Raw genomic sequence first — 27,859 nt, 5'->3', positions numbered from 1 at the left:
CCACTTCATAGCAGCAGGGTAAATGGTCAGAGATGCCTGTTTCACCTTTAATCTGTCTTTACACTTGTAGGACAAGGCCAAAATCTTGGTGCCTGCAGTTTCTGTAAAGTGACTGTACTATTTTCCTTCCTTACTAAAGTATAAACAGATTAAGACTGAAAAACATGGGGCCATTTTACCACTGTCCTTTTGGGACATCCTGGGATGTGGCAAGTCAAAAATGACCGAGGGAAAATGGGATCTGGTTAGCCAAGTCCTCTCTCTCTCCCTCACAATCAAGGGGAATGAAGTCTTAGTACAACGGCTTTTGTTTCTTTAATAGTTCCCGCAATGTAAAAACAGAGGTATAGGGTTGGAGAGAGATTGGATTGACTCCTTCTGGCTTCCCAGTGTGGTTCTGCAGATTTCAAACCAGATGAAGTAAATCCTTAAGACCTACACAGGTCCCTCAGCCTCAAAGGAAAGTCATCTCTGATGCAGCCAAATGCTAGGTCCAGGAGGAAACAGATGTCAGCAGCCAGCAGGCGAAGGAGCAAAGAAATAGACAGCAAGGAGGAGAAAGTAGACCATCACCAGCACAGTACCTGAGGAGGAGAGGGACACATTTGGGCCCATAGTTCAGCTACCTGGGAGCGGACTCAAAACTTTAAATAAGTTTTGGTAACAACCATTTCGGAAAAGTCACTTTTCTGTTGGAAATTGAGATTAGTTAAGAGCCTTCTTTGCTATGTGGTTTTAGGTAGAACTCCTTAACATATGCCTTCAACACCGCCTACTCCCCTCCACCACAAGTGAACAATCAGTGCGAGAGGCCACCCTACCCAGGATGGGACATGCATGCCTCTGTTCCACCTGGAGTTTCTGAGCTACTACTTAGAACTAAATAGGAGATTTTGAAAAATGTACCTCATACCCTGTATGGATGCCCTTTCCTCCCTTCCCCTTCAGACCTACCTTGAAAGTAGTCACACTTGCCATCCATAAAGATATAATTCATGAGAATGACACTGAACATGCTGGCATAGACGTGGAGGTCACTGAAGAACAGCATAAATCCTGTTGGCTAAAGGGAGTAACTTAGACCTCTGGTGATAATAACTTTGTAATGGGGATTAGAGGGCCTACAACCTCAGGGGGTCCCATTTTTAACAGCACTTTCAAAATACTGATCTGAGTGCTTTCATGTTTTAGAATTATGCTGGAGGTCTACTTCAACCTTCCTCGTTTTACAGATAAGAAAACCAAGACCCAGAAAAATGAACATTCTGGCTTGCCCAGGATCATAAAAGGCACTTACTTAGGAACAGAGCCGGAATTGAAATCTAGGTCTTTTGACCCGCCTCCCTCCCCAGTCATCTCAGCCATCACACATTTTATTCTCATGGTAACATGTCATTTTCGTTTTGTAGGTGGAGAAACAGGCTAGGCACATTGAGTTACATGGGTCCCTCCCAATCCAAGAGAAGTCTCAGTAATCAATCCGCATTCATAGACAGAGGCAGAGGGGCAGCCTCTGCCTTCTGATAGCTTTCCTTAGTGAACATGTAAATCTAAAAAAGTCCAAGGTGAACTATAAAAGATAACCAAGAACTGAGCCTAATCTGTTAACAAGCAAAGGTTGTTCCCAGAGGGTTTAATGAGCATCCATGGAAGACACTAAAGTGTCCAATCTCCCAAGGGAGGAGGCCCATTGGACTTCTGAGAGCAGAAGTGAGTAAGAAAATGCTCAAGTTAACCTCTTAAATGCGAGGGAGTCAGTGACTCTCTGAAAGTCCTTTTCACTCCCAGGTTGACTTACATAGAAGATGGAGAACAGCACCAGGATGGGTATCTGCAGCATACAGACTTGTACTGCAATGCAGCTGCCAATCTCAATGCTAAAAGAGAATTGGAACGGGAAATAGAAAAAAAGAAAGGCAGAGGTTCTTTGGTGTGTCCAAAAAAGGGGAAGAAAAGGGATCAAGTCACTTGTAGAGTGGACAGAGTGTCTTAAGTGTGAGGTGGTGAAAAAGGAAGCTGGAAGAAAGGTGTGCTTGTCAAGGTGCCCTGGGCCACTGATGCAGGTGCAGTCAGGGCCCCTACATCTGAGTGAGAAGAGGCCTTAAAAATCAACCAGTGCTTTTACAGACCACAAACCAGGTCCAAAGGTATAAAAAGACTCCAGAAAATCACCCTAATATTCAAACTCAGATTTCCTGACCCTCCATTCACAGTATTCTTATCATAACAGCCTTTTCCCAGCCCTTACTGCTTCAAAGCAGGGGCAGAAGCGAACAGCTTGAGAGCAGAGGGGCTTCCCCACTTGAAAACAAAACAGGGCTGTTTGGGCAACATGACCTGATGCCTACCTTGTGCTTGAGGGCTTCCCTTCCCCTCTCCATGGAGACAGTATCTACTTGCTGGGTATAGCCCAAATATTGCGTGAATTCACCCAAGGTGACAACCACAACTCATTTCCTTCTGAAATAGCTGTGCTCATCACGATCTTATCTACAGAGTACTCAGAATCATAGTGCTAGAAAGGACTTTAGAAATCATCCATTCCAATCCTATTTTACAGGTAAGGAAACTGAGGCTTGCTTAGACCCATTAAGTAACTTGCCCTAGGTCACACAGCTAGGTAACGGCAGAATGAGGATCCAAACCCAGAGCCTTACTTTAATTTTATGAGGTCATATTGCCTAATCAGAACCGCCCCTCTCATTTCAGTCTACCTCTTCCCTTGGCTAATCTGCTTTCCCTCTCCTCTAGCCAGTTTACAATATGAACCTCAAAGCTATTTGACAATGATTTCCTACTACACTTTGCTAACTTCAAACTGAGAAATTTTTAACTAGAATGTTGATGCTAGTTTCAATCACAAGGGAAGTATATTCTACAGGAAGCCTCCAACAATGTGTGTTTGGGCTGTGGGAAATAGGCTATCACTAGGAGTCAGCACCCCCTTCTGACTATCCTCTGCCCTGTCCCTCCACCCCTGCAGGGGTGAGCATCCTCACCTGAGACTCAGGTGGTTCTGCAAGGCAAACTGAATCCCATTGACAATCTCAGGCAATTCAGGCACCATGGCAAGTACACTTACTCCTATAAAATACTGGGAGAAGGAAAAGGAAAAGAAAATCACTTGGGCCCCAACTTTCTAGGAACTTATGCTAAGCTCATCTCGTATCACTTCAAAAAGCACCAACCAAGACTTTTCTATCCACAGAAAAGTCCCTCTCTAAATAGCAACTGAGCACTAGCGTCTGGACTGGACCAAGAAATTGGGCTAATTTGGCAGATTGTGCCCTGCAGCCCTAGGCCAAGGCAGCAAGGCCCACATATACCTATTCAGAGGCCAATGGCAGTAGTGCCTTTAGTCTCAGCAGGGAAAACTCCACCTGTCATAGGGCAGGGGGATGGGATGAGAAAAGACAGATTCTGAGCCCCAAGTCTAGATAATAATATTTGGGGTGAAAGCAAAATCAGATCCTTTACCCTGGCTCTGAATGGTTGAGCCTGGCAAGGTTAGGAACACGATAGGAATAGTCACCCCCATGTATGAGATTTTATGGTAGATATTGTGAATAGGTAGAGGGCTTATTCTTTTTCAGAATCATCTCAGGTCCAACAAGTCTATGGAATGATCGGGAGAGAAAAGGGAACCAAGGAGAAGAATGACTTGAAGACCTGAAACTCCCAGTGAGTCAGGTTTAGAACCCAGGTCTCCATCTCAGCCTAGTAATTTTTTTCCTTATGAACCCCCGTCTCCCAACACTAGCTCTCTATCTGAATAGAGCTACTGCCACCAAAGTGAAGGTGATAGGATACACCAACTCACCAGGGACACAGTAGAACTCTCCAGAATGGGGCTGATGTGCTCTGTGGTCAGGTCGGCACAGGCAGACATGCAGAGGGTACACAGCAGCAGCAAGAGCAGCGCACGCCATCGGGGCCAGTGAACCACAGCACTGTTGTGGTGCCCAGGCACTGGTAGGGAAGAATAGAGGAAAAGAGGGAGAAGACTGACAGTTATCACCCCTCGTGGAGTCTCTAGACCCATTCCTTTCTTCAACTTTGTGGACTCCATTGCCCCTCTAGAGTTGACCTTTCTGCTGCTACAAGGATTTGGGTACAGGATGGGCAAGAACACCACTCATTCTCAACTTGAACAATTAGGTTATGAGGGGCACAACAGTCCAGGTGCAGGAGCCCTCTCAGGTTCTGCCCAGTGAAATTAATTGTCCCCCTTCCTCTCACTTTCATAACTGAGAAACTTGGTTAATTTCTTTGCTAATCTCTGGTCCAGGTGGAGGAAGAAAGGGGCAGGGAAGCCAAAGGGAAGGATGGTTTAAACCACCTAGCAACTCACAGGGGTAGTCACTGATGTGGATGTCGTAGATGTGGGAATGAGTCTTCAGGGTGAAGAAGAGGCCCACAAGGTAGGCGGCAGGGAGGAGGAGACACACTGTGTATGCCAAGGGCCTGGAAGGTAATGCCAGAGAGAAGGGGGGGAGGACAGGGGCCAACAGCCCCAATCAGGACACCAGTATCTCCGTCCCACAAGGGAGAGGGTCCCCTGAGAATGACTGAGACTTCCATCAAGTGCATCTGTGCAAGACAGAGCTAGTTGGGGAGGGGAGAGGCAAAGGGAATGATAAGAGAAGCAAGAGCAGAAATATAGGCAGTTATACACAGCTGGTATGCCACCACAAATGCAATTACCATAAGTACTTCCTTTATGATCAGTCACTTTTCCCACCCTCAGAACCCCTTCCCATCCCATCTGCCTATTTTCCACTGGGCAATAATCATATTATTACCACCTGTGGGGACCCTCTTGAGGATCTCCAACTCACATGTCCATGGAATGTTAAAATGTGTCTTTCAGTCCCTCTCATTTTATAGATGAAACTGAGGGAGACCCAGAGAGGTAAATAAGACAGAAATCATTCAAGTAGCATGCTGTGGACTAGGATTCAAACTTAGGCTGCAAATTGAGTGTCTCTTCCACACACGTCATAGCCACCTTACCAAGAAGGTAGCCCACATTCCCATTGAAGCTCGGGAAGGGAATTTCCTGGGGTCACAAAGCTATTCAGTTCCTTCTAGGATGTCCTAAATGTTAGGGCCTAACAGGTGGGAAATGGGCAAAGCACTCAGATTCTGGTTATGAAGGAATCCTGATCCTAGAAAACCAGTAACTGGGGCTCTCAGTTGTTCCCCTCAGGTCACAGGGTCATGGTCATACTTACTGGACATGGCTGTAGTAGAGCGTTCCATTGTTCTCCATCTGAAAGGCAAACCTAAGCCATTAATCAGGTGGCCAGGGATTACTACCCTTAAGAGCTATAACATCATGTCCAAGTTAAATCTCATAGACCTCCCCAATATCCAAGTCTGGGCTCTGCCTCCTTTCTGCCCAAGGCCATTCCCCTTGTCATCTCCCAGCCCTCAACTTACCCCAGTCTACATAAGAGATGACCCCCTCAAAAGAAGATTGGCATTTAGAAAACCTACCCTTGGGAGAACAGAAAAAGAGCTATATAAAGGATTGAAGTTAGTCTAAAATCTGACTTCATTGGATTGTAAACTTTGAGGAGGTAGTGAATCCTTAGGATACTAGTCTCAGTAGAAGGTTTTGGGCTGACCAAAACTCTGAAAGAGCTAGGGGGATGATAGAAGCTACTGCAGTGGGAGAATTTTTTTTCCATACAGAGTGGGATTAGGGAACACCACTCCCCACCCCTGGCAGTTTTTCCACTAGCCTTGAGCTAGACTTGCTTCATTACAGGAATCTGCCTTGTGGAGACTCTAGAGATTGCAGAGCCTGAAGTGGTTTGGGAGAAGTGTGTAGAGAAAGGCTAGGGAGGAGAGAAATAATGTGATAAGGTTTTCTTCAGATGAAATGTGCTCAGTTTTCTCCAGGCTAAACATCCTTTTTTCCTTTTACCAATGCTCCTGATGTGCTTTGCTGTATTGCTCCATTTTGTCAACGTTGGGCTTAAAACATGAAGCTCAGAACTGAGCACAATACTGTGTACCTGCTCTGACCAGAGTATTGGGGGCTTTTAAGGCCCTTTATGACCTCAATTCTACCTTTCCCACTGATGCCTAATGGATCCTTCACTCCAGTCAGATTTTCTGTGCCTGCAGTACACACACCATACTCCACTGCATGTCTCCATGTCCACTGCTCTCCTCTCATATCTTGCCTAGAATGCAGCTGAATTCTACCACAGTCTCCCCTGACTATTCTAGCCCTCTCTCCAATTCCTATAGTACTTTTAGCCTCTCAAAAAAAAAAAAAAACCAACCAACCTAAAGCTGAGGGATATATTAGTTGACTACCCAATTATCTTGTGTTATACCATCCCCTCTAGGGTCCTCAAACCCTGGTAGAAGAGCTAGCAGTGATTACTCATTCATGAGGGTGTTCCTGGGAAAACTGATTTTTGTTTTCCACAAGGTTGCACAAGGAACTGAGGAGTAGTAGAAATAGACTCTGGGAATTCTGGTTCCCAGTTCAGAATTTAATATCTCCTTTTCCTCCACCCTCCCCACCCCCATAATAGTTTCAGTACTACGTATAAGTACATATTTAGTAATTCATGAGGTTTCCCCAGGTGGCCTCTGGCTGGTCCCAGGGAATCGGGCAGGGCATTCTACCTACCAAGTCAAATCGGCAGCTGTGGCACAGATAGCTTCCTGAGAGGTCATGGCTAATGTTTTGGCACTCTCTGCAGATCAGTCTCCCATAGACCTTGGAGAAGAGCGTCGGGGCAAACACACCTGTCACAGCCAGGAAATTGGTGTCAGGTCCCATGGATGCATAGGATTCTGAGAGCTCATTCTTCTGGTCCCTATACTTGCTGACACTCAGTCTTGGAGGCTGTGAACAGGTTCTCCCACCATCTCCAGGGTCAAGCAACTTTGATTACTGGTCCCAGAGTCATGGTGGCCGGCCAGGTACCTCCCAAAGGGCAAGGTACTAAAGGGGCTTAGCACATCAAGGACCTGGAATCTCAAGGCATGAAACCGCTATTTCTTAGGCCAAAAGTAAGGACTAAGTAAAGGCAAGAAGTAGGAATCAGAGACCACAGTTAAGTGAAACCTGAGATTTGAGCCCATCTGGGGCCATTTAGGTTGTTCGTTCCAGACTTCCTTTCTGGGACTTCCATCAAGTTTGAGCAGCCTTAGAGCTTCCTACACTAACAGAGGAGAAGGAGGCAGTAGTGTAGAAGAGGGCCCCAAACTCGTAATCAGAACCCTGGCTTCAGGTCTCCTCTCTGTCCCTCTTCAGCCATGTGATGTTGGGCATGTTACCTTTGCAACTTGCTCACCTGCCAAAGGGGAGACTTGTATAGTACCTGCTAGCTCCAAGGTTCTCCCTTAGTCACCATTAAATTAGGAAGGAATGGTCATTGAGAAAGGAGAAGAAATCAGAGAGAACACAGGCGTTTCACTTTCAAGTCCTTAGAAAAAGGTTTATTCAGCTTTCCTGTATATTGCCTTTAGCGCCCTCTGTGGTGGTGGTTCAGTTGTTTTTCGGTCATGTCTGAATCTGTGACCCCATTTGGGGTTTTCTTGGCAGAGATCCTGGAGTGGTTTGCCTGTCCTTCTACAGCTCATTTTACAGATGAGGAGCCTGAGGCCAGTAGGGTTAAGTGACTTGCCTAGGGTCACACAGCTAGTAAATGTCTGAGGCCAGATTTGAACTCAGGAAGATGAGTCTTGTTGACTCCAGGCCCAGAGCTCTATTGACCACTTACCTAGCAGTCCCTAAGTACCCTCTACCCTGATTGAGTTTAGCTTTGTTTCCCACCCTGATTCCCCAGTTTGGGGTGTTGGTACATTGTTTCCAGAATCTAAACCTGTGAAGAACATCCTAGATATTCTCTGCCAGTATTGTCCTGTGTAGGATACCTTGACCCCACCCCACACATCCCTGGCTTACCTCCCACAGACAGGAAGAGCAGTGCAGAGCTGACCCCCGCTGACCGGTTGTTAAACCTCTGTTCAGGGTGGTGGATTCCCCCTATCACCATGCAGAGACCCTGGAAACATCAGGATCATCAGATCACAGATTTTGGACTGCAAGGGGCCTTAGGGATCATTTATCTCACCCAGCTTTCTCATTTTCCAGAGGAAAGGCTGAGGCCCAAAGGCTAACAGAAGTGGCATTTGAACTTTGAGCCACAGATTTAAAATCTAAGGCTCTTTTCCACTAGAAAAGTTTTCATTCAAACTCTTCTGCCCTCCCCGCCGCCCCAACTCTTCCACTTTTGCTATGGACTCTCTGTACAAAAGGAGAAACACTCCAGCAGGCTCTGGTCTATGACTATGGCTTTGTCTTCCCTTCTCCCTCACCCACCAAAATAAATTGACAAGCACTAGTTAAGCATCTCTTCTGTCCGAGTAGTTACCAAAGCCAATAGTTTACTTCCTCCATGCCTGCTGGACTGGCCTCAACAGCATCCTCATTGCCCAGCATGGTGCCCCATATGTAGTAGGTGAATATCATTTGTTGAATCAAATCAAATGCCAAGTATTCCTTTTTTAGCACTGTGAAGGTCAGGGGTGTAGGAGGATCTCCTCTAAAGCAATTATAAGTAGAAAAGCCATCAATTCAAGGATGGAGGGAGACCCTGTGAAAATAGAGGGCCAGCTCAGCTTGACTCAGTTCAAACATTTCTTAGGTGCCTACTCTGTGCCAGAGACTAGGCCATCTCTACCTTACAGGAATTCATATTCTTCAGTGGGACACAAGTAGAGATAAGTGAATAGAGGCTAATTTGAGGAGGCAGAGAAAACATTACAGAAAAGGCATTTTATAGGAGGTGGCAACTGAGCTGAGCTCAAAGGAGGCTTCTGGATTCAGAGAGCTAAGTGCCTGGCATGTAGTAAGCACTTCATAAATGCTTGACTGGCCAATGGCTTATAGCTTATGCAAAAGTAGAGAGGTGGGATTGGAATCCCTAGTTTGGAGAACAGAAAATAGGCCGGTTTGACTAGAATGTGTTGTGTGTGAAAATATAACAGACTGAGGAGTTTGTACATGATCCTAGAAATAACAGGGAGTCACTGAAGCTTTAGGAAGATTCTTTTGGAAACTCTGTGGATGATGGCTTGTAAAGGGAAGAAACTAGAAACGGGGACACCAAGCAGATCTTTAGGGAAAGCCAAGGCTCTTCCGGGGATAGCTTGCCAGCCCCAACGAGGACATGCTGGGAACTTACTTATGGAAATTCTTCTACTTCTTTGGACCACAAGTCCATCAAGCTTTGCCTAAGGGTGAAGCTGTTGATAATCCACAAAGAATCTGATTTATGAGTTCTGTGTGGCTGCCACCCACATCGTCTGTTTTCAACAGGAAGAGAGAGATCGGCTGGTGAAGAGAAAGGAAGATCTGTATGCCAGGAAGATGAGGATTTGGGCCTGGGGATGGGCACCCATGCAAGAGTCTAGCTTCTCCTTCCCCATGAATGCAAATGACAGAGGCATCAACACTAGTGCCACAGGCACAGTCTGATTTCTCTCAAGGACTCTAGGGTCAGATCAGAACCCACAGGCAGGCATGGAAGGAAGCAGCAGGAGAAGAGCCCAGGCTGTAGAAAACCTGGAATATCATATTAGGAAACTTGGACAATGGGGAGCCAACAAAGGACACACAGCATGAGAGGGGCGTGTTTTAGGAAAGTTAATCTAGTGATGTGCTCAGGTGACTGGGATACAGGGAGAAGAGGTGGGAGCCGGAGAGATCAGTGAGAGCCTGGTATTTCACAGTATAGAGGCACTGGCACAGTGGGAAGTCCACTGATTTTGAGTTCAAGGCCCTGGATTCCAAGCCCAGCTCTGTCACTCACATCCTTCCTGTGAGGCTTTGGTCAAGTCACCTACCTCCCTGGGCCTCAGTTTTCTCATCTGTGAAATGGTGGTATTTGACTAGGTGGCCTCTAAGGTCCCTTCCCATCCTAAACCTATTCTCTTGTCAGTAAGAACCTGAACCAGGCTGGTATGTCATGGAGGAGTGTCCAATACAAATAGAAACATCCCTGAGGGCTGCAAACTGACCCAGAAAACCACAAATTAACATTATCTGTGCTGTATTTTTAAAAATTTCTTTCATTAAACATTTTAATCTGGTTTAAGCTGCTGAGGAGTTTTCTGAGACTTCTGACAAGTTGGACACCTGCCATAGAGGAAGGAATGGATGAGAGAAACAAATGGAAGAATTGACAGGACTCCCACACTGATTGAATGTGAACGTGAATAATAAGGAAGAGCCAAGACTGATGGTTTGAGCCCAGGTGATTGTAAGACTCCCAGAGGACCTCTAGTTCCAGCCAAACCTGAGCAAGAGACGACTCCTACATATTATGTCATCCCAACAAGCGGCTTGCGGCCCTCCAGAAAGAGGGAGACCATAATCACAAAGTTTCACTTTGGCCCATGAAAAATAATGTTTAATCTGAAATTTTTTCTAAGACTTGGAAAATAGTTCATTAGAACGACAGCTTATTTCTCACTGCTTCCTTTGTATCCCCAATGCCTGGCACATCATCCACTTATTGAAGTGAATTCAGTTACATCTCTAACACCCTCATTTGGCAGCAGATTTCTCATAGTGTTCCTCTCCATGCACTCAATGTTTTAGCCAGATTTTGTCTACTTTTCCTCCCTGCCGAATGTCCTTCCTCCCACCATGCTTAAATTTTACTTTCAGGACTGCCCTTTCTCATATTCTTTCCCAATGCTTGGAATATCTTTCTGCCCTGCTCCCCCCCACCCATTTGTGTAATTCCTACCCATACTTAAAAGCAGTGGTGTCAAACTCAAATAGAAACAGATCCTTGCAGGCCACATATTGACTTTAAAACCCACAAATCACCATTATCTATGTTGTATTACATTTTTATTTATTTTGTGAAATACTCCCAATTGAATTTTTAATCTGGTTTGGGTCATACTAGGGAGTTTTGTACCCATTGTATGACACCTCTGTTTTAAAATACAACTCAAATGTCATCTCTGCCAGAAAATGGGCTGATGGTGACCTTCTCCCTCCCAAGACCTCACATGACTGTAATGGACAATATTACATGAAGTACATTAGAGAAAGACAAACGAAAGAACTGTTGGTACTTTGTCACTCCAAGCTCCTGAGGGCAGGGCCGTGTCTTACCTAAATTTCTGTGACCCCCCATCCCCATACTTTGCACACACTTAACAAATGTTTACTGAGGCTTGGCATACGGACTCCCGGGAATGGGTGGGGTCTTTGAGACAAGGTATTTAGAAGATAGGATTACAAAGGAAAGGTCTGGTCCTGCAGCTGTGATTTAGTCAGCTGTGTTAACAAATGCAGTTTTCAGCACCTGCCATTTCACTAGAGGCAAGCCTAATTTGAAAAGAAAACTGTCAGGCAAAAATCTGAATTTATTCAAATTAGAGAAAGCTATTATATCATCAAGTCATAGCTAGACCTCTTTCACCATGTCTGGGTGAGCTTTTTAATGTGAATGATTACCAAAACAGGATTCCTTGTCTTTCAAAAGGCCTCATGGCCATCTTCCTTTAAATCAATGAATAAATGATTTATTGTGCAAAGTGCTGGGGATATAGACAGCAAAATAAGACAATCCCTGCTCTAAATTAGAATTACTCATCTCTTTTATGTCATAGTCCTCACTTTGGTAGTCTGGGGACACCCATGGACCCCTTCTCACAATCATATTTTTTTTTAAATATATAAAACAATACATAGGATTACACAGGAAATGGGACAATTAATAAAATATTAAGAAAAACAGGCTCACAGACTCAAGTTGAGAACCCCTGCTTTCAAGAGCAAGTTCTCCAGGGCAGTGGCTCGTAAGTTTTTTTATTTCCATGGATTTCTCTCCTGAAGCAAATACCTGCTTCCATCGCCAGAAAAATTGAGAACAGAATTGATCAGCTATCAGAGTGGAAGCACCCTTGTGTTACAACTATTACTTACAAGAGACCAGTTAGACCTTAGCGGGTAGGGGTGGAGGGTGAGAAGGCAGACCATTGCTGGGAAGAGGCCATTCACCTAGACCATAATAGAGCTGGAATCAGCCACACTTTTAAAATAAAAATCTTCCACGGCTTTTATGGGCAGATTTGAATATTTGAATGACAAAAACCACGCTAGTTTGCAGGAGCACATCCTTTGAACAGGACACCGTACATGGAGGGTAGATAGGTGCCTACTGCCCTTCTACGAGAGGAAAAGTAAGGCAGAGCTCTACAGCGGACCATGATGTGGACCCTCAGGGTCCAGATGAGACAAAGAAATTGGAAGTTGTGAATCTTACAATACTCTGCATGTTCAAAGGATGTTGTAACTCACCTCTGTGAGAAGAGCAATGGTGTCTTCATTTTCTCAGTATACCCTGCAGTGCTTTGTACATAGAGGTGCTCAATAAACATTTTTTGAATGAATTACTGTTTGCAGACTGGTTTTAACATGAGGCTGCATGGTACAGGGAAAGAGAACTCCCTGGGTGGGGGGAGGGTTAGAGGATTAGGCTCTGAGTCCTGTCTTTCCTACTTACTGCCTGGGTGATATTAGAGTAGGCCTTTAGCCTGCCTGGGCCTCAGCTTTCTCACCCGAAAAATGAGGGAGTGGAATCCTATGGTTCCCGAGGGCTTTTCCGGCTGTAGAGATAAAATCCCATGAGCTTGTTTTGGAGGGAGGGCACAGAGAGGGAAGGGATGTCTGGAAGAACAAAGAAGCCCAAATTAACCTCTCAGATCTTTCATCCTTCCTGGGCTCAGGGATTGGGATGCTTGGGACTATGGGAACTTTTTCATAAGCCAAGTGAGAATTCTAGAGCTGGTCTATGCCCTTCCCAGGCTCCTGGAGCCCTCCATACCTGGTTCTGAAGAGGAGCGAGGAGCCATCTTAGCCAGACTCACCGGGACAAGGAGGATGCAGCCCAGCACAGTGCCTGTCAGAGCAGACTTCACCACCTCCTCGTAGCATTTGTTCCCTTCCTGGGCCCCCTTGATCAGTGCAGTGATATAAAACGTCAGCTCAACGATGGAGCCAAATGTGGCGTTCACCACAGCGCCCACAGCAGAAGTGCTCTGAGCTGAAATGCTGGGAACCAAGACAAAAACCGGGCTCAAGGCCGCTGTCCCTTGTCACCTCACTGGGGTCGTAGTACTCTGAGAAGGTCCATAGCACAGACACAGGCCAGAGGCCACACAGTTCAGTACAGTCGGCACCACACCATCCTTCCCCTCAAGCAAATGGCCGTGCCAAGGTCACTATAAGAGGCTCTGATATTTCTGGGTCACTTAACATTCATCAAAGCATCAGATAGCCTCCAAGTTGAAAAGGACCACAGACATCCAACTGATCCAACCCTTGCCGATGCATAAATTGCTACAATATCTCTAACAATAAGTCACTCAGCCTCTATTCGAGCATTGTAACAGAGTAGAAAGAGTCCTAGAATCTGGGTTCAAATCCCACACTACCTGAGTGACCTTGGGCAAGTCACTTGATCTCTGAGGTAGGCCTCAGTTTTCTCATCTGTAAAGGGTTTGGACTACATAGCCTTTGAGGTCCCCATCTAGCTCTAAAACTAAGATCCGATGACCTCCAGCCATGGAATACTTATTGCTTAACAAGGCAGCCTGTTCATTTGAAACGAGAATGCATTAGAGCCCAGTCTATCAATAACTTCTACTTGCAGTTAAGGTTTGCACAGCCCTTACCTTAGACCAACTCTAAGGGGGGGCACTAACTTTATTACTATATCAATATCAAAACCAACAATCATTAACCTCATTTTACAGATGAGAAAACCGACCTACCTAAGATCACACAGATGATGTCTGAGGGGACATGCAAATCCAGGTCCCTAACTCCAAGGCCACTCACATTCATATGGCATTTTAAGGATTTATAAAGCATTCCCTGACAGTTTCACAGATGAGGAAACCAAAGCTCAGAGAGTGAAGTGACTCAGCCACGGTCACATAGCTTGTTGCTGTTGCTCAGTCATTTCAGGCATGTCTGACCCGTGACCACATTTTTAGTTTTCTTGGCAGAGATAATGGAGTGGTCACCATGTCCTTCTCCAGCACATTTTACAGATGAGGGAACTGAGGCAAACAGGGTTAAGTGGCTTGTTCAGGGTCGCAGAGCTAGGAAGTATCCGAAGCTGGACTGGAACTTATCCCAATCCCAGGCCCAGCACCTAATCTGCTGTGCCAGCCAGCTGCCCACATAGCTTGTGAGTGCCACAGCTAGGACTTGATTCCAAAGTCTCTAGCTTCTCAGCTCAGTGTTCTTTCTACTCTGCCCTGTGGCCTCTTGGGGGATCCGGATATAGAAAATGGGGAGACACAAGTGGCTTCTGAGCACCCTCAGTCTTACCTGGCGATGGCCATGCCAATGAAGTAAGACAGGGGGATGATGGAGAGGAGGGAGAGGGTGAACTTGGCCAGAGAGCTCGTGTATTGGTTCTGGCTGTCCACATAGCCCAAGATCAAGGTCACGAGTACCAGGGGCAGGAGGTCTGAAGACAACGGGTTAAGGAACAGGACTCCATGCTCATTTAAAAGTTTTTCCTATGTCTCTAAACAGATCTGTTTGGAGGAGGCCATCCCCGAGCAGAACAAATCAAATGGGTTACCTACAGGGAGTCAGGGGCCCCTGCCCCCAGCTCTGCTATCAGCCTTCATGATGCTTCCTCTGCATGTGGTGTTCCCATTTCCTTCCTTTTGTAAAATATTAATAACACAACAAACAGCAGGCCTTCTCTCCTTTCCTCCTCACACTCCACCCTCTCCCCACTGCCCACCCTAATGGGCTTCACCAGGCTCCTTCTCTGCTATCCCTAATGAAATGTAACAGGTTGGTGTCCAGCATTGCTGTAAGGTTAATCGACACTCAACAGGTCCATCTGAGACGTGAGCCCCTTTCAATTTCAGGATTATCTCTTTACCAACAACCTCAATCAGTGCAAGCCACATTTTATTGCCTTTTTGCCAGAAGTCATTGTCAAACTTGCAGGATAAGGGTTATTCAGAATCACAGAATTAGAGTGACCTTCTCAGCATGAAAATATTCAATGTTTCAGAGGCATTTCACGAAGGGAATCAAGCAGACGCACCAAGGGCTAACATAATGTTAGCTTGCTTTATTTGTGAATCATCTGGGACAAAGAGATTCTAAAATGTACATGCATTCTGGAACTTATCTTGAATGAACGACAATTAAATTTCTGGCAAGAACCTTGACAGGTAGGACGGAATTGTCCCATGGGCTATCAGAATCTAATGGCTACCTGCCTTCTGTCATAGGTTGTTCTTGAAACACACTGTTCCTAACGGTTTGTCTCATTTTGGGAAAGCTTAAAAAAATGTAAGCACTTCTGATCACCCAGTGCTGCCTGGGAAATTTGCATCTGTCCCACCAATTGTGTTCATTGACAGATGTAAGGCATGGTGACTGGTTTATGTAATGCCTGATGAATCTTCAGAAAAGGAGCAGGACTGAAGCAGTCTGTGATGGTCCCTATCAACCCTGTCCTTACAGTTTTGTAGGGCGGAACACTCCTGGGAAATCAAAAAACTGTTGTTAATTATGGAATGGGATATATCTTCATTTGCAGTGAACATTAGGCAGTCTCCTCCCCCCACCCCGCCCAACCTTTTCCCCTCATCTCAGGCTGTTATAACTGGTGCCCCGCACCACCCAGCTGTGGACTAAGTCTCATAGAAGGTTCTCCTGCTTCTGGAAGAGCAGGACCAGGCACGGGAGAGCTCCATTGCCAAAGTCTTGCTCCCTTCCACTTGGGGGTGAGTCTTCCTCATTCGCTACCATCCTCTTCCTCTTCCCAGATTCAGTGCGTCCTTTCCCACTATTTCCAGCCACAGGGCTCTTGTGGAGGAATGGCATTTGTGGCCTTCTCTTTGACACGGCAAAGGATACTGATGGCAAAGACATTAACACCATCCACGGTATACTTGTAGTAATACGAGTTGGCCGCGTGAGAACAGCACAAAAGTGTGTCGGCATCCGAGGGATCCTCTGTCTAAAGATGGGGTTGTGGAGGAGGGTGACAGAAGACATTCAGAAGGGCAAGTTTTCTTCTGAAGGGCTATTTACATTGGGCCTATTTTCTTCAACATCCCACCCCCAATCTGCCCCTCCTATAACCCTTTGGAGTGTAGGGTGTTGGCATGTGGGCTCTGGTCTCAGACCTTTCCCTATTCATTGAATGCTATGGACATTCCTCCCCTACTTCCACATTTGTATAGAGCAAAAGGGTCCTAGAAAGAAGCAGGGAATAGGAATGCAGAGGAAAATTGAGGTAGGGCTGTATTTTCTTGTTGACCAAAGAGGCAGCATTGTGAGGGAATGATAGGAGTGGGCAGAAGGGGCCAGAGCTAGACGGGCTGGCTGGGTCCTTTGGGATTTGAACCCTGCTTTCTACTTCCAACAATTCTATGAAAAAAAAATGGCCAGTAGGTTCCGTTAAAATATTTGAGCCTTAAGTCCCAGAGATTTCTGAAAGGACTTTCTTTTTTGCACTTCTTATCCTAAGAGGGCTTCTGGGGGAAAGTGAGATTTCCAGGTATATGTTTTGCCCTTCCACTTTGGGTCAGAGAACTTGGGGTCTAGTCTCACATCTGCCACTAATGTCTGGCCAAGTCACTTCAACCTCTCTAGGCATTGGCTTCCATCCAACTGTAAAATGGGGGTGAGGGAGTAGACGAGATATGACCTACAAGACCCCTTCCAACTCCAGCTACTGCCATCCTAGGCTCCAGGGGCTGGGGAGTTGTAGAGAAAGACCAATAAAGGACTAATAACAATCGAAACTCAAACTTTCCTCTGCCTTCAACAAGATGCAAGTTCGGATCCTATGGAGCTCAAATTAGCCCAGCATCAGCTGAAGGCGGAAGGAAAGGAGAAGGCTGGAGACAACACGAGTAACACACAATGACAGAGAGCTCCAGACTCTGCAAACTGCTCTTCTCAGTTCCCAAGTTTTCCCTCAGCCACCTTGTAAGGCAGACAGTGTGGATATTTATCACATCCAGAAAGTAAGTCTCAGAGAAATTAAGTGACTTGCCCAATGTCATGCAACTGGAAAGTGGTAGAGTAGGTGGACAGAGGGCCGGATTTGGAATCAGAGGTCCTGGGTTCAAATTTTCATTCTCTTTATTGCCTTTGTGAGCTTGGGAAAGACCCTGAACTTCTCTGGGACCTCAGTTTCCTCACCTGTAAAATCAATGATTCTAAGAGAAGGGATCTGAATCTAGATTTTTCTGATTCCTAATTAATTGCCCTTCCCTCCTTACCATACTGCCTTAAGGACTAAATGATGTGGTCTGAGCCGATGTTCCTCATTTGCGTACACCCAGATCTGTCCAAGTGGCACTGGCCTTCCAGTCCCAAGTCCCAGAGAGCTACTAGAGGTCATCCCCCCCAGGCAGGTGTGGCCCTCTCCCCTCCATCCAAGGACACCTCACCTTTATCGCCTGCACATGCACCTGCTCTGGGTCTGCCAGTAGGATCCTGGCCACCATCCTGGCATTCATCTTGGCAATTGGAATGATGAACACCAGGAGCCAGGAGAAGCAGCAGATGAGGCCGTGAATGATGACCAGGACAGGGTAGCCCAGGAAAAGCCAGATGTAAGTGCTGACTCGGTACTAGCAAGAGAAGACCAAGAAGGAAATGACCTACTCATGCTGTTCTTCCATGCCAACAACTCACATGGGGGATCCTGAAGCTTTGGCCCTGTGCTCACAGATCCTTGGGTCTTCATGGAGAAAAGGCAAAGATTCTAAGCCATTGCCTTTTAAGACAACCTATGGTAATTGGGTGCCTTTTATTTCACTGATATTTACTCTGGTCCCATTTTGTGATGGAGAAAATTGGAAGCAGTGAAGAAAACGAACTCAAGAAAAAAAACACATAGCTCAGAAAGAGGATATAAAAGTTCCCAGTCCTGGATCTCCACATCTCAAGTGTTAGGGTTGAAGAGAGAAGGGAAGGGGAAGCACAAGAGGGACAGACTTACCCAGTGACTATATTTTGGGTGGTTTGAGTACACCTTCTGAGCCCTGAGTGGCCCATCAAGGTGACTGAGAAGGGGGCTGGTCTCTAGTTCAGAGAAGTCACAGTTACTGGCATCCCTGCACAACCTAAGGGAGAAATGTTTCTGAAAGAAGGAAAAAGGAAGTCAGAGAAGGAATCTAAAAACAAAAACCAGATTATTTATTTAAAAAGTCAGGTGGCCAGGAGTATTTCTGGGTATGGCCAAGGTACCTGGTACATAAGGATTTCACACAGCCCATAGACCAACTATTTAGAAAGAAGCAGTGTATGTGTGCCCACAGGGAACAGAAGGCATTGGAGGCCTCACAGACTTCACATATATGCAATTCCCGCCCTCAACATGAACTAATGGAGGAGAAGGAATCAGAAACCCTTCCTAGAAACCCCAAGCTAGGTCTTACATAGCCCCACTGGGAGGAGATAATGTGTCTTGCCTACAAAGACTAATTTTCTAAACACCCTTGGCAACTCCTAAGGTGGGATTTTTTTCTGTCTCACACTCCTCCCATTCTCCCCCAACCCACAACATTGCCAGGGTCTGTCTATGACCACCTCAGCATCCTTACTCCCACCCTTCTCCTTCTATACCTTCTGGATCACTTTATCAAATGGCCAGAACAAATATCCAGCGAGATGCCAGCATAGTTTCCCTGTAGGCAAGAGAGAGAATGGGAGGGGGAAGGGCCCAGTGAGCTCTGAAAGGACCTTCCTTTTCAAAAGATGGATAGAGGAAGGTGTTTGAGCTAAGGTAGATGGCCACTTGTTACAGGTATTATGGAAAGGACTCTTGTTCAGGTATGGGTTAGATCAGATGGCCTCTGAGGTTATATTGGATTCTGTGAGCCACAGGGTAAAAGTGGGCTAAAATGAGATCAGGTTGGGTAGAAGCTGGCTGCGTAACAAAGCCCTCAGATCCCCCAATTCTGCCAAGCCTCTGTTTCAGCCCAGAAAAAAAATCACCAGAAAGGCAGATACCAGTGGTAGTAAGTATGGATGGCCCCTGAGAATTCTATCATGGGCCAGGGTCTACCATAGTTAGTTGTTTTATTCTGGAAACAAATAGCAACTCCTACATATGGAGTGTCTTTCAAGTTTATGAAACACTATACAACAATCCTGTATAGGAGGATGGGTCAAATGTTACCATCATCCCTGTTTTATAGGCCAGAAAGCTGAGGCTCAGAGAGGGAATGATGCACCCCAGGGTCACACAGTAGTAGGTATGAGCATTGGGATTGGATCCCAGGTCCCCTGACCACATCTAGCACTTTCTCCACTGCACTCAATTATGGTGGAGATGACCAGGTCTGAAGCTAGGGGTGGCCCATCCCTCTGGGAAGACAAACCATAAGGAGTTGCCAGGATGGTGAGAAACATCAGTGCAGACATGAGGAGGTAGACCAGGGAAAGCCACCAGCCAAACAGCAACACATAGAAGACATTCCCCCAGGTCACGGAGGAGCCTGAGGACAGAAAATGCCAGATGAGGCCACGTGGCATCTCCAAGGAAGCCCCATCACACCACGCATTGTATTTTTGGGTAGCCCACATTTCCTCTTTCTTTCATGGTCCCACTGCTACTAAGTCTGCCTTGCCCCTGCTGACCCTCCAGCTCCTCCTCAGGGCCTAGTTGGGATGATCTGGCAAACTGCGTTCCCCACCCCAGAAGCTGTGAGAGGTGGCCTACCAGGAGGGCTTCTGATGGTACACAGGTCAGTGTAGAGCTCCCTCACGATCTCTGATCGGTCTTCCCAGGGCCGAGCAGTCATGTGACCCTTCCACTTCTTGAACCCAAACTTCCAGGGAAAAAAATGGAAGGAGAGGGCTAGGGGAGATGGCACAGAAAGCCCTTTCCCATACTAACGTATCTCCAGCTCTGCTTAATCCCTTCTTAGGAAAGGTAGGCAATGTTAGGTTAGAACAAAACAAAAATGAAACCCACACTGGATTTGGGACCATCTCATTCACCCTTTAACATTTTCTTTCTTTCTTTCTTTCTTTCTTTCTTTTAAAGTAAAGAGATTTATTAGCTTTGCCAATGAATCTCCTCTTGCTCATAGCAAATTCAGTCTCCTGGGTTTTTTTTTAATAGTATTTTTTTCTAATTATATGAAAAGACAAATTCTCACATTCATTTGAAAATTTTGAGGTCCAAATTTTCTCCCCCCCTTCACCTCTCCCTTCCTCAAAGATGGTGAGCAATTTGATATAGAAACTTTTTTTTTCTAGAAGTAAAATCAGAATAAAATGGACACTCAGTGAGGACCACCTATTAGAAAAGGGGTCACAACCAAAAAAGACAACATGATTCCTTAGGCAATGGGCATTTTGATGGAAGTCTGGCAGGGAGGACTTTGCCTAGGTGATGATGGGAGTTTTCCAGGTTGGCTGTATGCATATAAACCTTAGGTCCTGTTCTCTCCCCATTGCCACTGTTCAGATTCATCAGTCCCAGAAAATCAATCAACAAAGATTTATTAAGCACTTACTATGTGTCAGGCACTGTGCTAGGGCCTGGGGATACAAACACAAGACATGAAACAGTTCTGCTCCGAAGAAATTTATGTACATATAGAAGTACATAGAAGCAAATACAAGGCAACTGTGGAGGGGAGGATGCTAGTGGGAGGGATATGAGGGGGACTGGAAATCAGGGAAGTCTTCATATAAGTAGTGGCACTTGAGTCGAATTTTGAAGAAAACAAGGAATTTTAAGAGGTGAGGAGGGAGTATGTTCCAGATGCCAGTGACAAATGAGTACAAAACCATAAGAGTCAAGGATTTGGCACATCATACATTAGGAATGGGCAGTGGATAGCGTGCCGGGCCTGGAGTCAGAAGACTCATCTTCCTGAGTTCAAATCCCAGCTCAGATATTTACCAGCTGTGTGACCCTGGGCAAGTCACTTAACCCTGTTTGCCTTAGTTTCCTCGTCTGTAAAATGAGCTGGAGAAGGAAATGGCAAACTACTTGTGTATCTTGCCAAGGAAACCTCAGATAAGGTCATGAAGAGTCGTACATGACTGAAACCCTATGGAAGCTGGTGAGGTCAACAAGTGAGAGTCTAGACAGAAGAAGGCCCAGGACAGGGTCTTGGGGGACACCCATAGTTACAGAGCATGAGAATAACGATGAACCTGCAAAGAAGGCTCTGAAGAAGTGATCCCATAGGAGAAGCAAGGAAGGGCAGCATCACAAAAGCCCAGAAAAGAAGTATCCAGGAGCTGGGGTCTGCATTGCCAGAGGCTGCATGGAGGGCAGGAAGGATGACGATTGAGAAAAGGTCATCAGATCTAGCAATTAAGGGATCATTAGGAAGCCCAGAGACAGTGACAAGCTGGAAGCCACACTTTGAACAGCTGAGAAGAGAGAGAGAGAAAGTAGAGGCCAACAGCTTTGTTCTAGCAGTCTAGCTGGTGAAAGAGGAGAGAAGTTAGACAAATCATTTGAGGGGATGGCATGGCCTGGGGATTTCTCTTTAATGGCAAAGGAAGCGACATCATAATGGTGATGACAGCAAACATTCACCAAGCACTTTACAATTATCACTTCATTTGGTCCTCACGACAACCCTGCTATTATTATCACCATTTCACAGAAGAGGAAACTGAGACAGACAGAAGTTAAGTGACTCGTCCGAGACCACACAGTCTCTCAGGTTGGGTGCCATAGGGAGATAGTGAATATTAGAGACAGAGAGACAGAGACGGAGAGAGAGAGAGATAAAGGAAGGGAAGGACAGAAGGAGTGAGACAGGCAATGATTATTGGGGCAATGTGCTGGAAAACACAGGAGAGGATGGGACCAAAGGACCACGTACAGGGTTGACCTTGTTGAGGAGAAGGGTCATCTCTTCAACAGAGACGAATTACGAAAATCAAAGAATGAGGGATGGATGACATGGGATTTTGAGATGGGGAAGTGAAGCTTATAGCAAATGATTTTCTTAGTAAAGTGTGAGATGAGGTCCTCAGGTGAAGGAATGGGGATGCGTGGAGGGAGCAGTTTGGGGAGCTTGAGGAAAGAAGACAATATGGGAGAAAATGTTGCAGTTACATAGAGAGAAACCAAAGACAAGGCTTATATTGGGGAAGCGGTGCTGGAGGCTAGGGAAGGGGCACAATCAGGAAAGGCTTCTTGGAAAAAGTGGCTCTGGAGCTGAATTTTGAAGAAAATCAGGGATGGATTCTAAGAGGAAGGGGGCTGCATTCCAGGCACAGGGGACAGTCTGTGCAAATGCAGGTACAGCAGCCCTTCCCCTACTGTTCCTCCACCCCCCAATTTGGGAAGGCTTCATCTCCAGGTCTCTGTATGTTGCTGTTTCTTTCTCAACAGAGCCCTTCAAGGCCCAGCCATCCCTTCTGAGCTCACTCAGTTTCCACCAGAGCTTGGCTTGAACATTCAAGACAAATCCAAAAGAACACAAACCTGCTGTCAATGCTAAAGCGCAAAGGAGGTGGTGAGGGCTTCTCCTAGCTGCGACTGCTAACATTTAGAGAGTGCTTCAATGCTCATAAAGTACTTTATAGCCATCATCTCATTTGAGCAACACGTGAAGCTTGTGGGGGAAGAATTATTAGAGAGGGTAGGGCATACGGTTCTTGGGAAGCAGCTAGATGGCACAGGGCTTAGAAAGCTGGACCTGAAATCATTGAAACCCAAGCTCAAATCTATCCACAGACAGCGCATGGCTCTGTGCAAGTTATGTAATCTCCATGTGCCTCAGTGTCCTTATCTGTAAAATGGGGGTGATAATAAGACCTACTTCCCAAGGCTGTAAGGATCAAAGGTGACGACACATTTACAATAACTCTGTGCAGACCTTAAAGCACTACATAAACATTGTTACTGTGTTACCCTGTAGCAACAATCTGCTAGCAGCTTCTGTGGCTGTATAAGACCAACAACAACCAGCACACAGAGGGCCACAGGTTCTTTGATCTGCTTTTCTAAGGAAAACAACTTTAAGGGGTTAATGAACTCAGTTTAACCAAACATACATATATCGTTCACTTAGTTCTGAGGGAAAAGATCAGCCCCCTGAACTTCAAGGCAAATACGAACAGAAATTACAAACATCAACAGACATACCTTGTTTGATTCAAATTACAATTCATAGTTAGCAAGGAACCAATGAGTCTGGGTTAGCAATGAGTCTGGGGGATAGTCACAACGGCTTGCCCAGAGTCTCAACACCCCTTCCACGAGTGAGCCCCAAAAGTCAACCACCAAGCTCACCTCAGTTATATCCTGTTCAGAGCCCTGGGGACTCTGACCTCACCCAGGCTGGATGTGCGAAAGTTCCCACCCCCAGTATCACATCATATGACTCCTGATTCCAACATTCCAAGGCAAGATCCCACTTTACCAGCCCCATTCAAACAGAAGCCAGAATCATTAAAGATATTTAAGAGAAGAACAGAAAAAGCCCCACCCTGATTACCATTACATACCCCTAGCAGCAGAGTTTTCTGCTCCCTAGGTCTGATGTTTGAGAGTAATTTGGAGAGGAGGAAGATGAGGTGATTCTTGTCCCCTCCCCTCCTCAATGAGCAAGAACTTAGGATAGACATCGCTGCTGTCTCGCTGGCAAGAATCAATCATCTGGGGCTCCAGCACACAGCCTGCAGAGAACACCTACGGACACACAGCTCTGACCAGAGTCCCTGGAAGAGGAGGCTGAGCTCCACTTCACTCTTTAGAAACCGGGATAACCTTCAGATGCGTGTATGGGGTGACACATTCTCCTTTGTGCTGCCAACCACATGAACTTTAGTGGGGACCCTGAGAGCTTCCATGTGGGAGGATCAGGGGAAGGAAAGGGCAGCTGCCTGCTCCCAGCACTAAGTACTAGGAAGAGACTCACCTTGTAGTTATTAGATAACTTGTTGGCCTCCACCTCATTCTCCGCCAGGATGGTAGTTTTGACCAGGCAGTTGACACACGCTGGCTTCTGGTCTAACTGGTGATGGCAGCACCTGGGAGTGAACAGCTCTGCGAAGAAGGGAGTGAAAGGAACCAGCCAGCTTCTGCTCACCCTGCCTTAGCCACTCCACATCCCCTTCAGAGCAAAAGAGTGGAGCATCACACTATCTATGGTGGTGTCTTAAAAAGCCAAGGGGCAGGCTTACGAACAGGTTTGCTCTAGGCCTCAGGCACAGTGAGTGGAGCTCACTCGCTCAGGGTCAGAATGCAGACTTCCCCTTCCCCAGCCTTGTGACATCATCATAGGAATTCTTTGTGCCGTCCATTCTACTTGGGGGCGGCCCAAAGACTTCTTACCATTCTTAGCGTGTATGTTCCATGAGGGCAAGAGAGTTTCACTTTTGACCTTGTACACCAAGGCTCATCACAGTACCTGCTATTCAATAATAGTTTCTCGATTGACAGATGAGGCTTGTGGGGCCTGGCTTCATTACTAATTACTTATAATTATAAAGCATTATAATTGCTTCATTCTCTGCTCCCTACCACTAAGTAAATGCTTCTTGAACAGCTTAGCCTCCCTTTCTTCTCCTTCTTACACTCAAACAAGCAGCATGTATTAAGCACCTATTATATATCAGGCAGTCCAGGAAGAAATCTGAGCACACTTGATGTTCTTCATTCTATATTTCATTCACAGAATTGCACAGTGGAAGGGGTCCTCAAAGGCCATCTGATGTCATCTAGAGTCATCTAGGTTGCACAGTGGAAAGAGCACTGGACCTGAAGTCGGGAAGATCCAAGTTCAAATATAGCTTTAGACATTTACCAGCATTGTGACCTTGGGCAAGTCACTGTTATGCCTCTGTCTGCCTTAGTTTCCTCATCTATAAATTGGGCATCATAAGATCATCTACCTTTTCAGAATTGTTGTGAAAATAAAATTGAGATAATATTGGTGAAAGCTTTGCAAACCTTGTATTATTATATTATTAATCTAGTGCGTACCTAAGGATTTCCTGTATAACATGTCCAGATAGCCTCCCCGTTAGGAGGAAAACACCAGCTGCTTGGTCCATTCTACTTAGGACCTCCATTAGGAATACTGAGCTGGAATCCATCTCTCTGGTTTCCAGTTATTGTACCCAGTTCATCAGGCCACAGATTGGGACTTTAGAGCCCATTTAAGCACAGAGCAGAAAGCTTAAGTGGCTTGCCCAAGGTTCTACAGGGAGTAAGTAGAAGCAGCAGGTCCCCTCAGTTGCAAATCTAGCCTTCTTTCCATCACAGCAATGTCAAAAATGTCAGCAACTCATGATCAGCTGAGCCTAGTTTTGCTCTTTGGATCTCTTGATTTTTCTTTTTTTCCTCCCCCACCCTCCACCCCACTTCTGCTATCATCAAGCTATTTCCCAATTGATTTCAACCATGCTAGGTGGGAAAAAAGAATGAAGACACGGTCAAAGTCAGAGTGACTGTTTATCAGCAGTCCCAATGACAAGATGGAGAAGTAGATCAAAACCAATAAGTAATAGGTTTGGGGATTTTATTTTTAGTAACCATCTCAAGCTAAGTTAATTATAATAAATAAGATATTATAATTTTTCCTCTTTTCCCCTATGTTCATGACTCCTCAACTCATCTTCCTTGCCTCCCTCAATTTACCATCCTAGGTAGAAGCACTCCCACAAATACATAGTGTCAGGTAAAACAAACCAACACTTTGGCCATGTTGGAATGTACTTATGGATCTACTGTTGGGAGAATATCCATTAATTTTGTTTTATTAAGGTAATATTTGTTAATTTTTTTTTTACCAAATATTCCATTTTTTCCTAAATCAAGTTTAATCAGGAAAAAAAATCACCTTCAGGCATCACTCCCTCAGACCTCTTGGTTTCATAGACAGGGCACTGGCCTGGGAGTCAGGAGGCTGGGGCTCTCATCCCGACTCTGCCACTAATTGGCTGTTGCCTTGAGCAAGTTACTTACCCTTTCTGGGCCTATTTCTCCATCTGTAGAATGTGAGGTTTCGACTGAGTGATCTCTCAGACCCCTTCTATCAATAACATTCTATATGTTCTATGGTTCTTTCTATGAGGTCAGCTTGGGGGTAGGCAGGAAGAAGTCAAACATTTATTCTGTTTCCATGGGTCTTGAATTGGCTATGTAGATGTATGCCTACATCTGCTGCTTCTCTCTTACAGGCTCTAGGTCAGGGGGTCCTTAGAACTTTTTATGTGCGTTGTGGATCTCTTTGGTACACTGGTGAAGCCTATGGTAAAACCCCTTCTCAGATTGAAGGAAATGCTACATTTCCTTCACCACATTAAAGGAGCTCACCTATCTGTTGATGAAAATAAAGACAATTTTTCCTTACCCAAAAAGTGGATCCCTAAAACCTATTTACATATCCCTTAGGGATCGGTGGACCCCAGATTAAGTAGCACTGTTCTACATGTAAATGGTGGGATCCAGGATTTCAGGATGCTATTTAGCTATGCTGGCGGGAGCTGGGATGTGTTACCTCTGTCCATGTTGCCCAAACTCCACTGACAGATCTCCAGAGAATATTTAATGGTGATGGAGCAATCTCAGACCACACCAAGTAAGTAGGCTTGAGAAAAAGTGAGAGAAAAACCAGCTTCATGGATTCTTCTTCATCTCTATGATCTTTTAGGATTTACTGAGCATCTATAAAGTGCTGTGATTATACATACACAACCTGAAGGACTGGGTAGAAACGAGGAGATGTGGCTCATTGGAGTGATGAATACAACCAGGGCATGATGCAGCCCTCTGGTGTCCTTCGAACAAAACCCTCCCTGATCAGTTAGGGGAGGTAGAAGAACCCCATTGGTATTGCCCCAAACTTAAAGAATCGGAGGATTCTGGTGAGGAATTATAAGAGTTATTAGAAAGTAAAGAGAGCTAACAATTGTCTCAACTCTCATAGCTACATACAATACACAATAGAAATGGTCTTCTCCTCAGTCCCCATACTCTCCTTAAAGAAGAATACAATACACACACAGAGTTTTTTTTTTTTTTTGGTGTCCTACCTATCTCTGAATGAGGCCATAGGCCATAGGCCATAAGCCTCAGAGTTATCTGAACTTGTGTCTGTTACAGCATCCAGCATATGGAAGATGCATAAGAGTCTGATGAATTGTTCAGTTAAATGGAAAACTAAGTAATTAAAATTCTGAGTTTGTATTACTGCCATCCCCATAGCCCTGATGAACAAACTCATAATATTAGAATATAATCTCCTTGAAGGCAATAACTGCATCTTATTCATTTTGTATCTTTCCTAGGTGCCCAGCCCCATCAATCAATTAACAAAAGAGGGAGGAGGAGGCAATTAAGTGAGCTTGCAACTCCAAACAGCAGAAGGAATCCTAAAGTTATATTACTCACTGTGGTCACACTGCAAAACACTGAGATTTTCCACGTGTCACTCATAATCTTTGGGAAGAGCAGATTGCCCTGAGAAATGGGCAGAAAGTTAGGACCCTGATCCTTCTTGCTCCAAAAAGTACCAGGAAAACAAAATTATCACTCTTTGCAGATGATATGATGGTATTCTTGGAGAACCCTAGAGAATTGACTAAATAAGGATAAAAAATAAACCCATATAAATTGTCAAGGCAAGAGATAGAAAGAGAAATTCCATTTAAAATTAATTGTAGACAATATAAAATTCTTGAGAGTCTGCCCACCAAGACAAGCCCAGGAATTACATGAACACAATTACAAAACACGTTCCATACAAATAAAGTCAGATCTAAACAACTGGAAAAATAGCAATTACTCAGGCCAAGCCCATGTAATAAAAA

The 27,859-nt window shown here is 45.4% G+C and overlaps 1 protein-coding gene across 5 annotated transcripts; it reads right to left on the bottom strand.

Moving 5' to 3' along the window:
* Positions 1 to 55: 55 nt before the first annotated feature.
* On the bottom strand, positions 56 to 27,631 carry LOC118850156 (putative cation exchanger C521.04c). 5 transcript variants are annotated; one of them, XM_036759363.1, is made up of 19 exons: positions 27,441 to 27,631; positions 23,962 to 24,803; positions 19,782 to 19,890; positions 19,441 to 19,557; positions 18,683 to 18,744; positions 18,057 to 18,197; positions 17,503 to 17,685; positions 15,956 to 16,058; positions 14,396 to 14,537; positions 12,925 to 13,108; positions 7,937 to 8,036; positions 6,653 to 6,771; positions 5,235 to 5,272; positions 4,352 to 4,464; positions 3,821 to 3,969; positions 3,000 to 3,094; positions 1,799 to 1,877; positions 955 to 1,063; positions 56 to 584 (listed from the first exon to the last, which is right to left on the bottom strand). In XM_036759363.1, the coding sequence occupies exons 3-19, from the start codon at positions 19,861 to 19,863 to the stop codon at positions 511 to 513; spliced, it is 1,890 nt and encodes a 629-aa protein (XP_036615258.1). In that variant the 5' UTR covers positions 19,864 to 19,890; positions 23,962 to 24,803; positions 27,441 to 27,631; the 3' UTR covers positions 56 to 510. The 5 variants fall into 5 exon arrangements, with proteins under 5 accessions (XP_036615258.1, XP_036615259.1, XP_036615263.1 ...); XM_036759364.1 differs by having other exon boundaries at positions 955 to 1,056; XM_036759368.1 differs by lacking the exon at positions 18,683 to 18,744.
* Between the last annotated feature and the right edge of the window lie 228 nt (positions 27,632 to 27,859).

Source organism: Trichosurus vulpecula, chromosome 5 (genome assembly GCF_011100635.1).
Source record: "Trichosurus vulpecula isolate mTriVul1 chromosome 5, mTriVul1.pri, whole genome shotgun sequence".
NCBI lineage: Eukaryota > Metazoa > Chordata > Mammalia > Diprotodontia > Phalangeridae > Trichosurus > Trichosurus vulpecula.
Note: the sequence above shows the minus strand (reverse complement) of the source record. Positions and strands in the feature narration are given on the sequence as shown.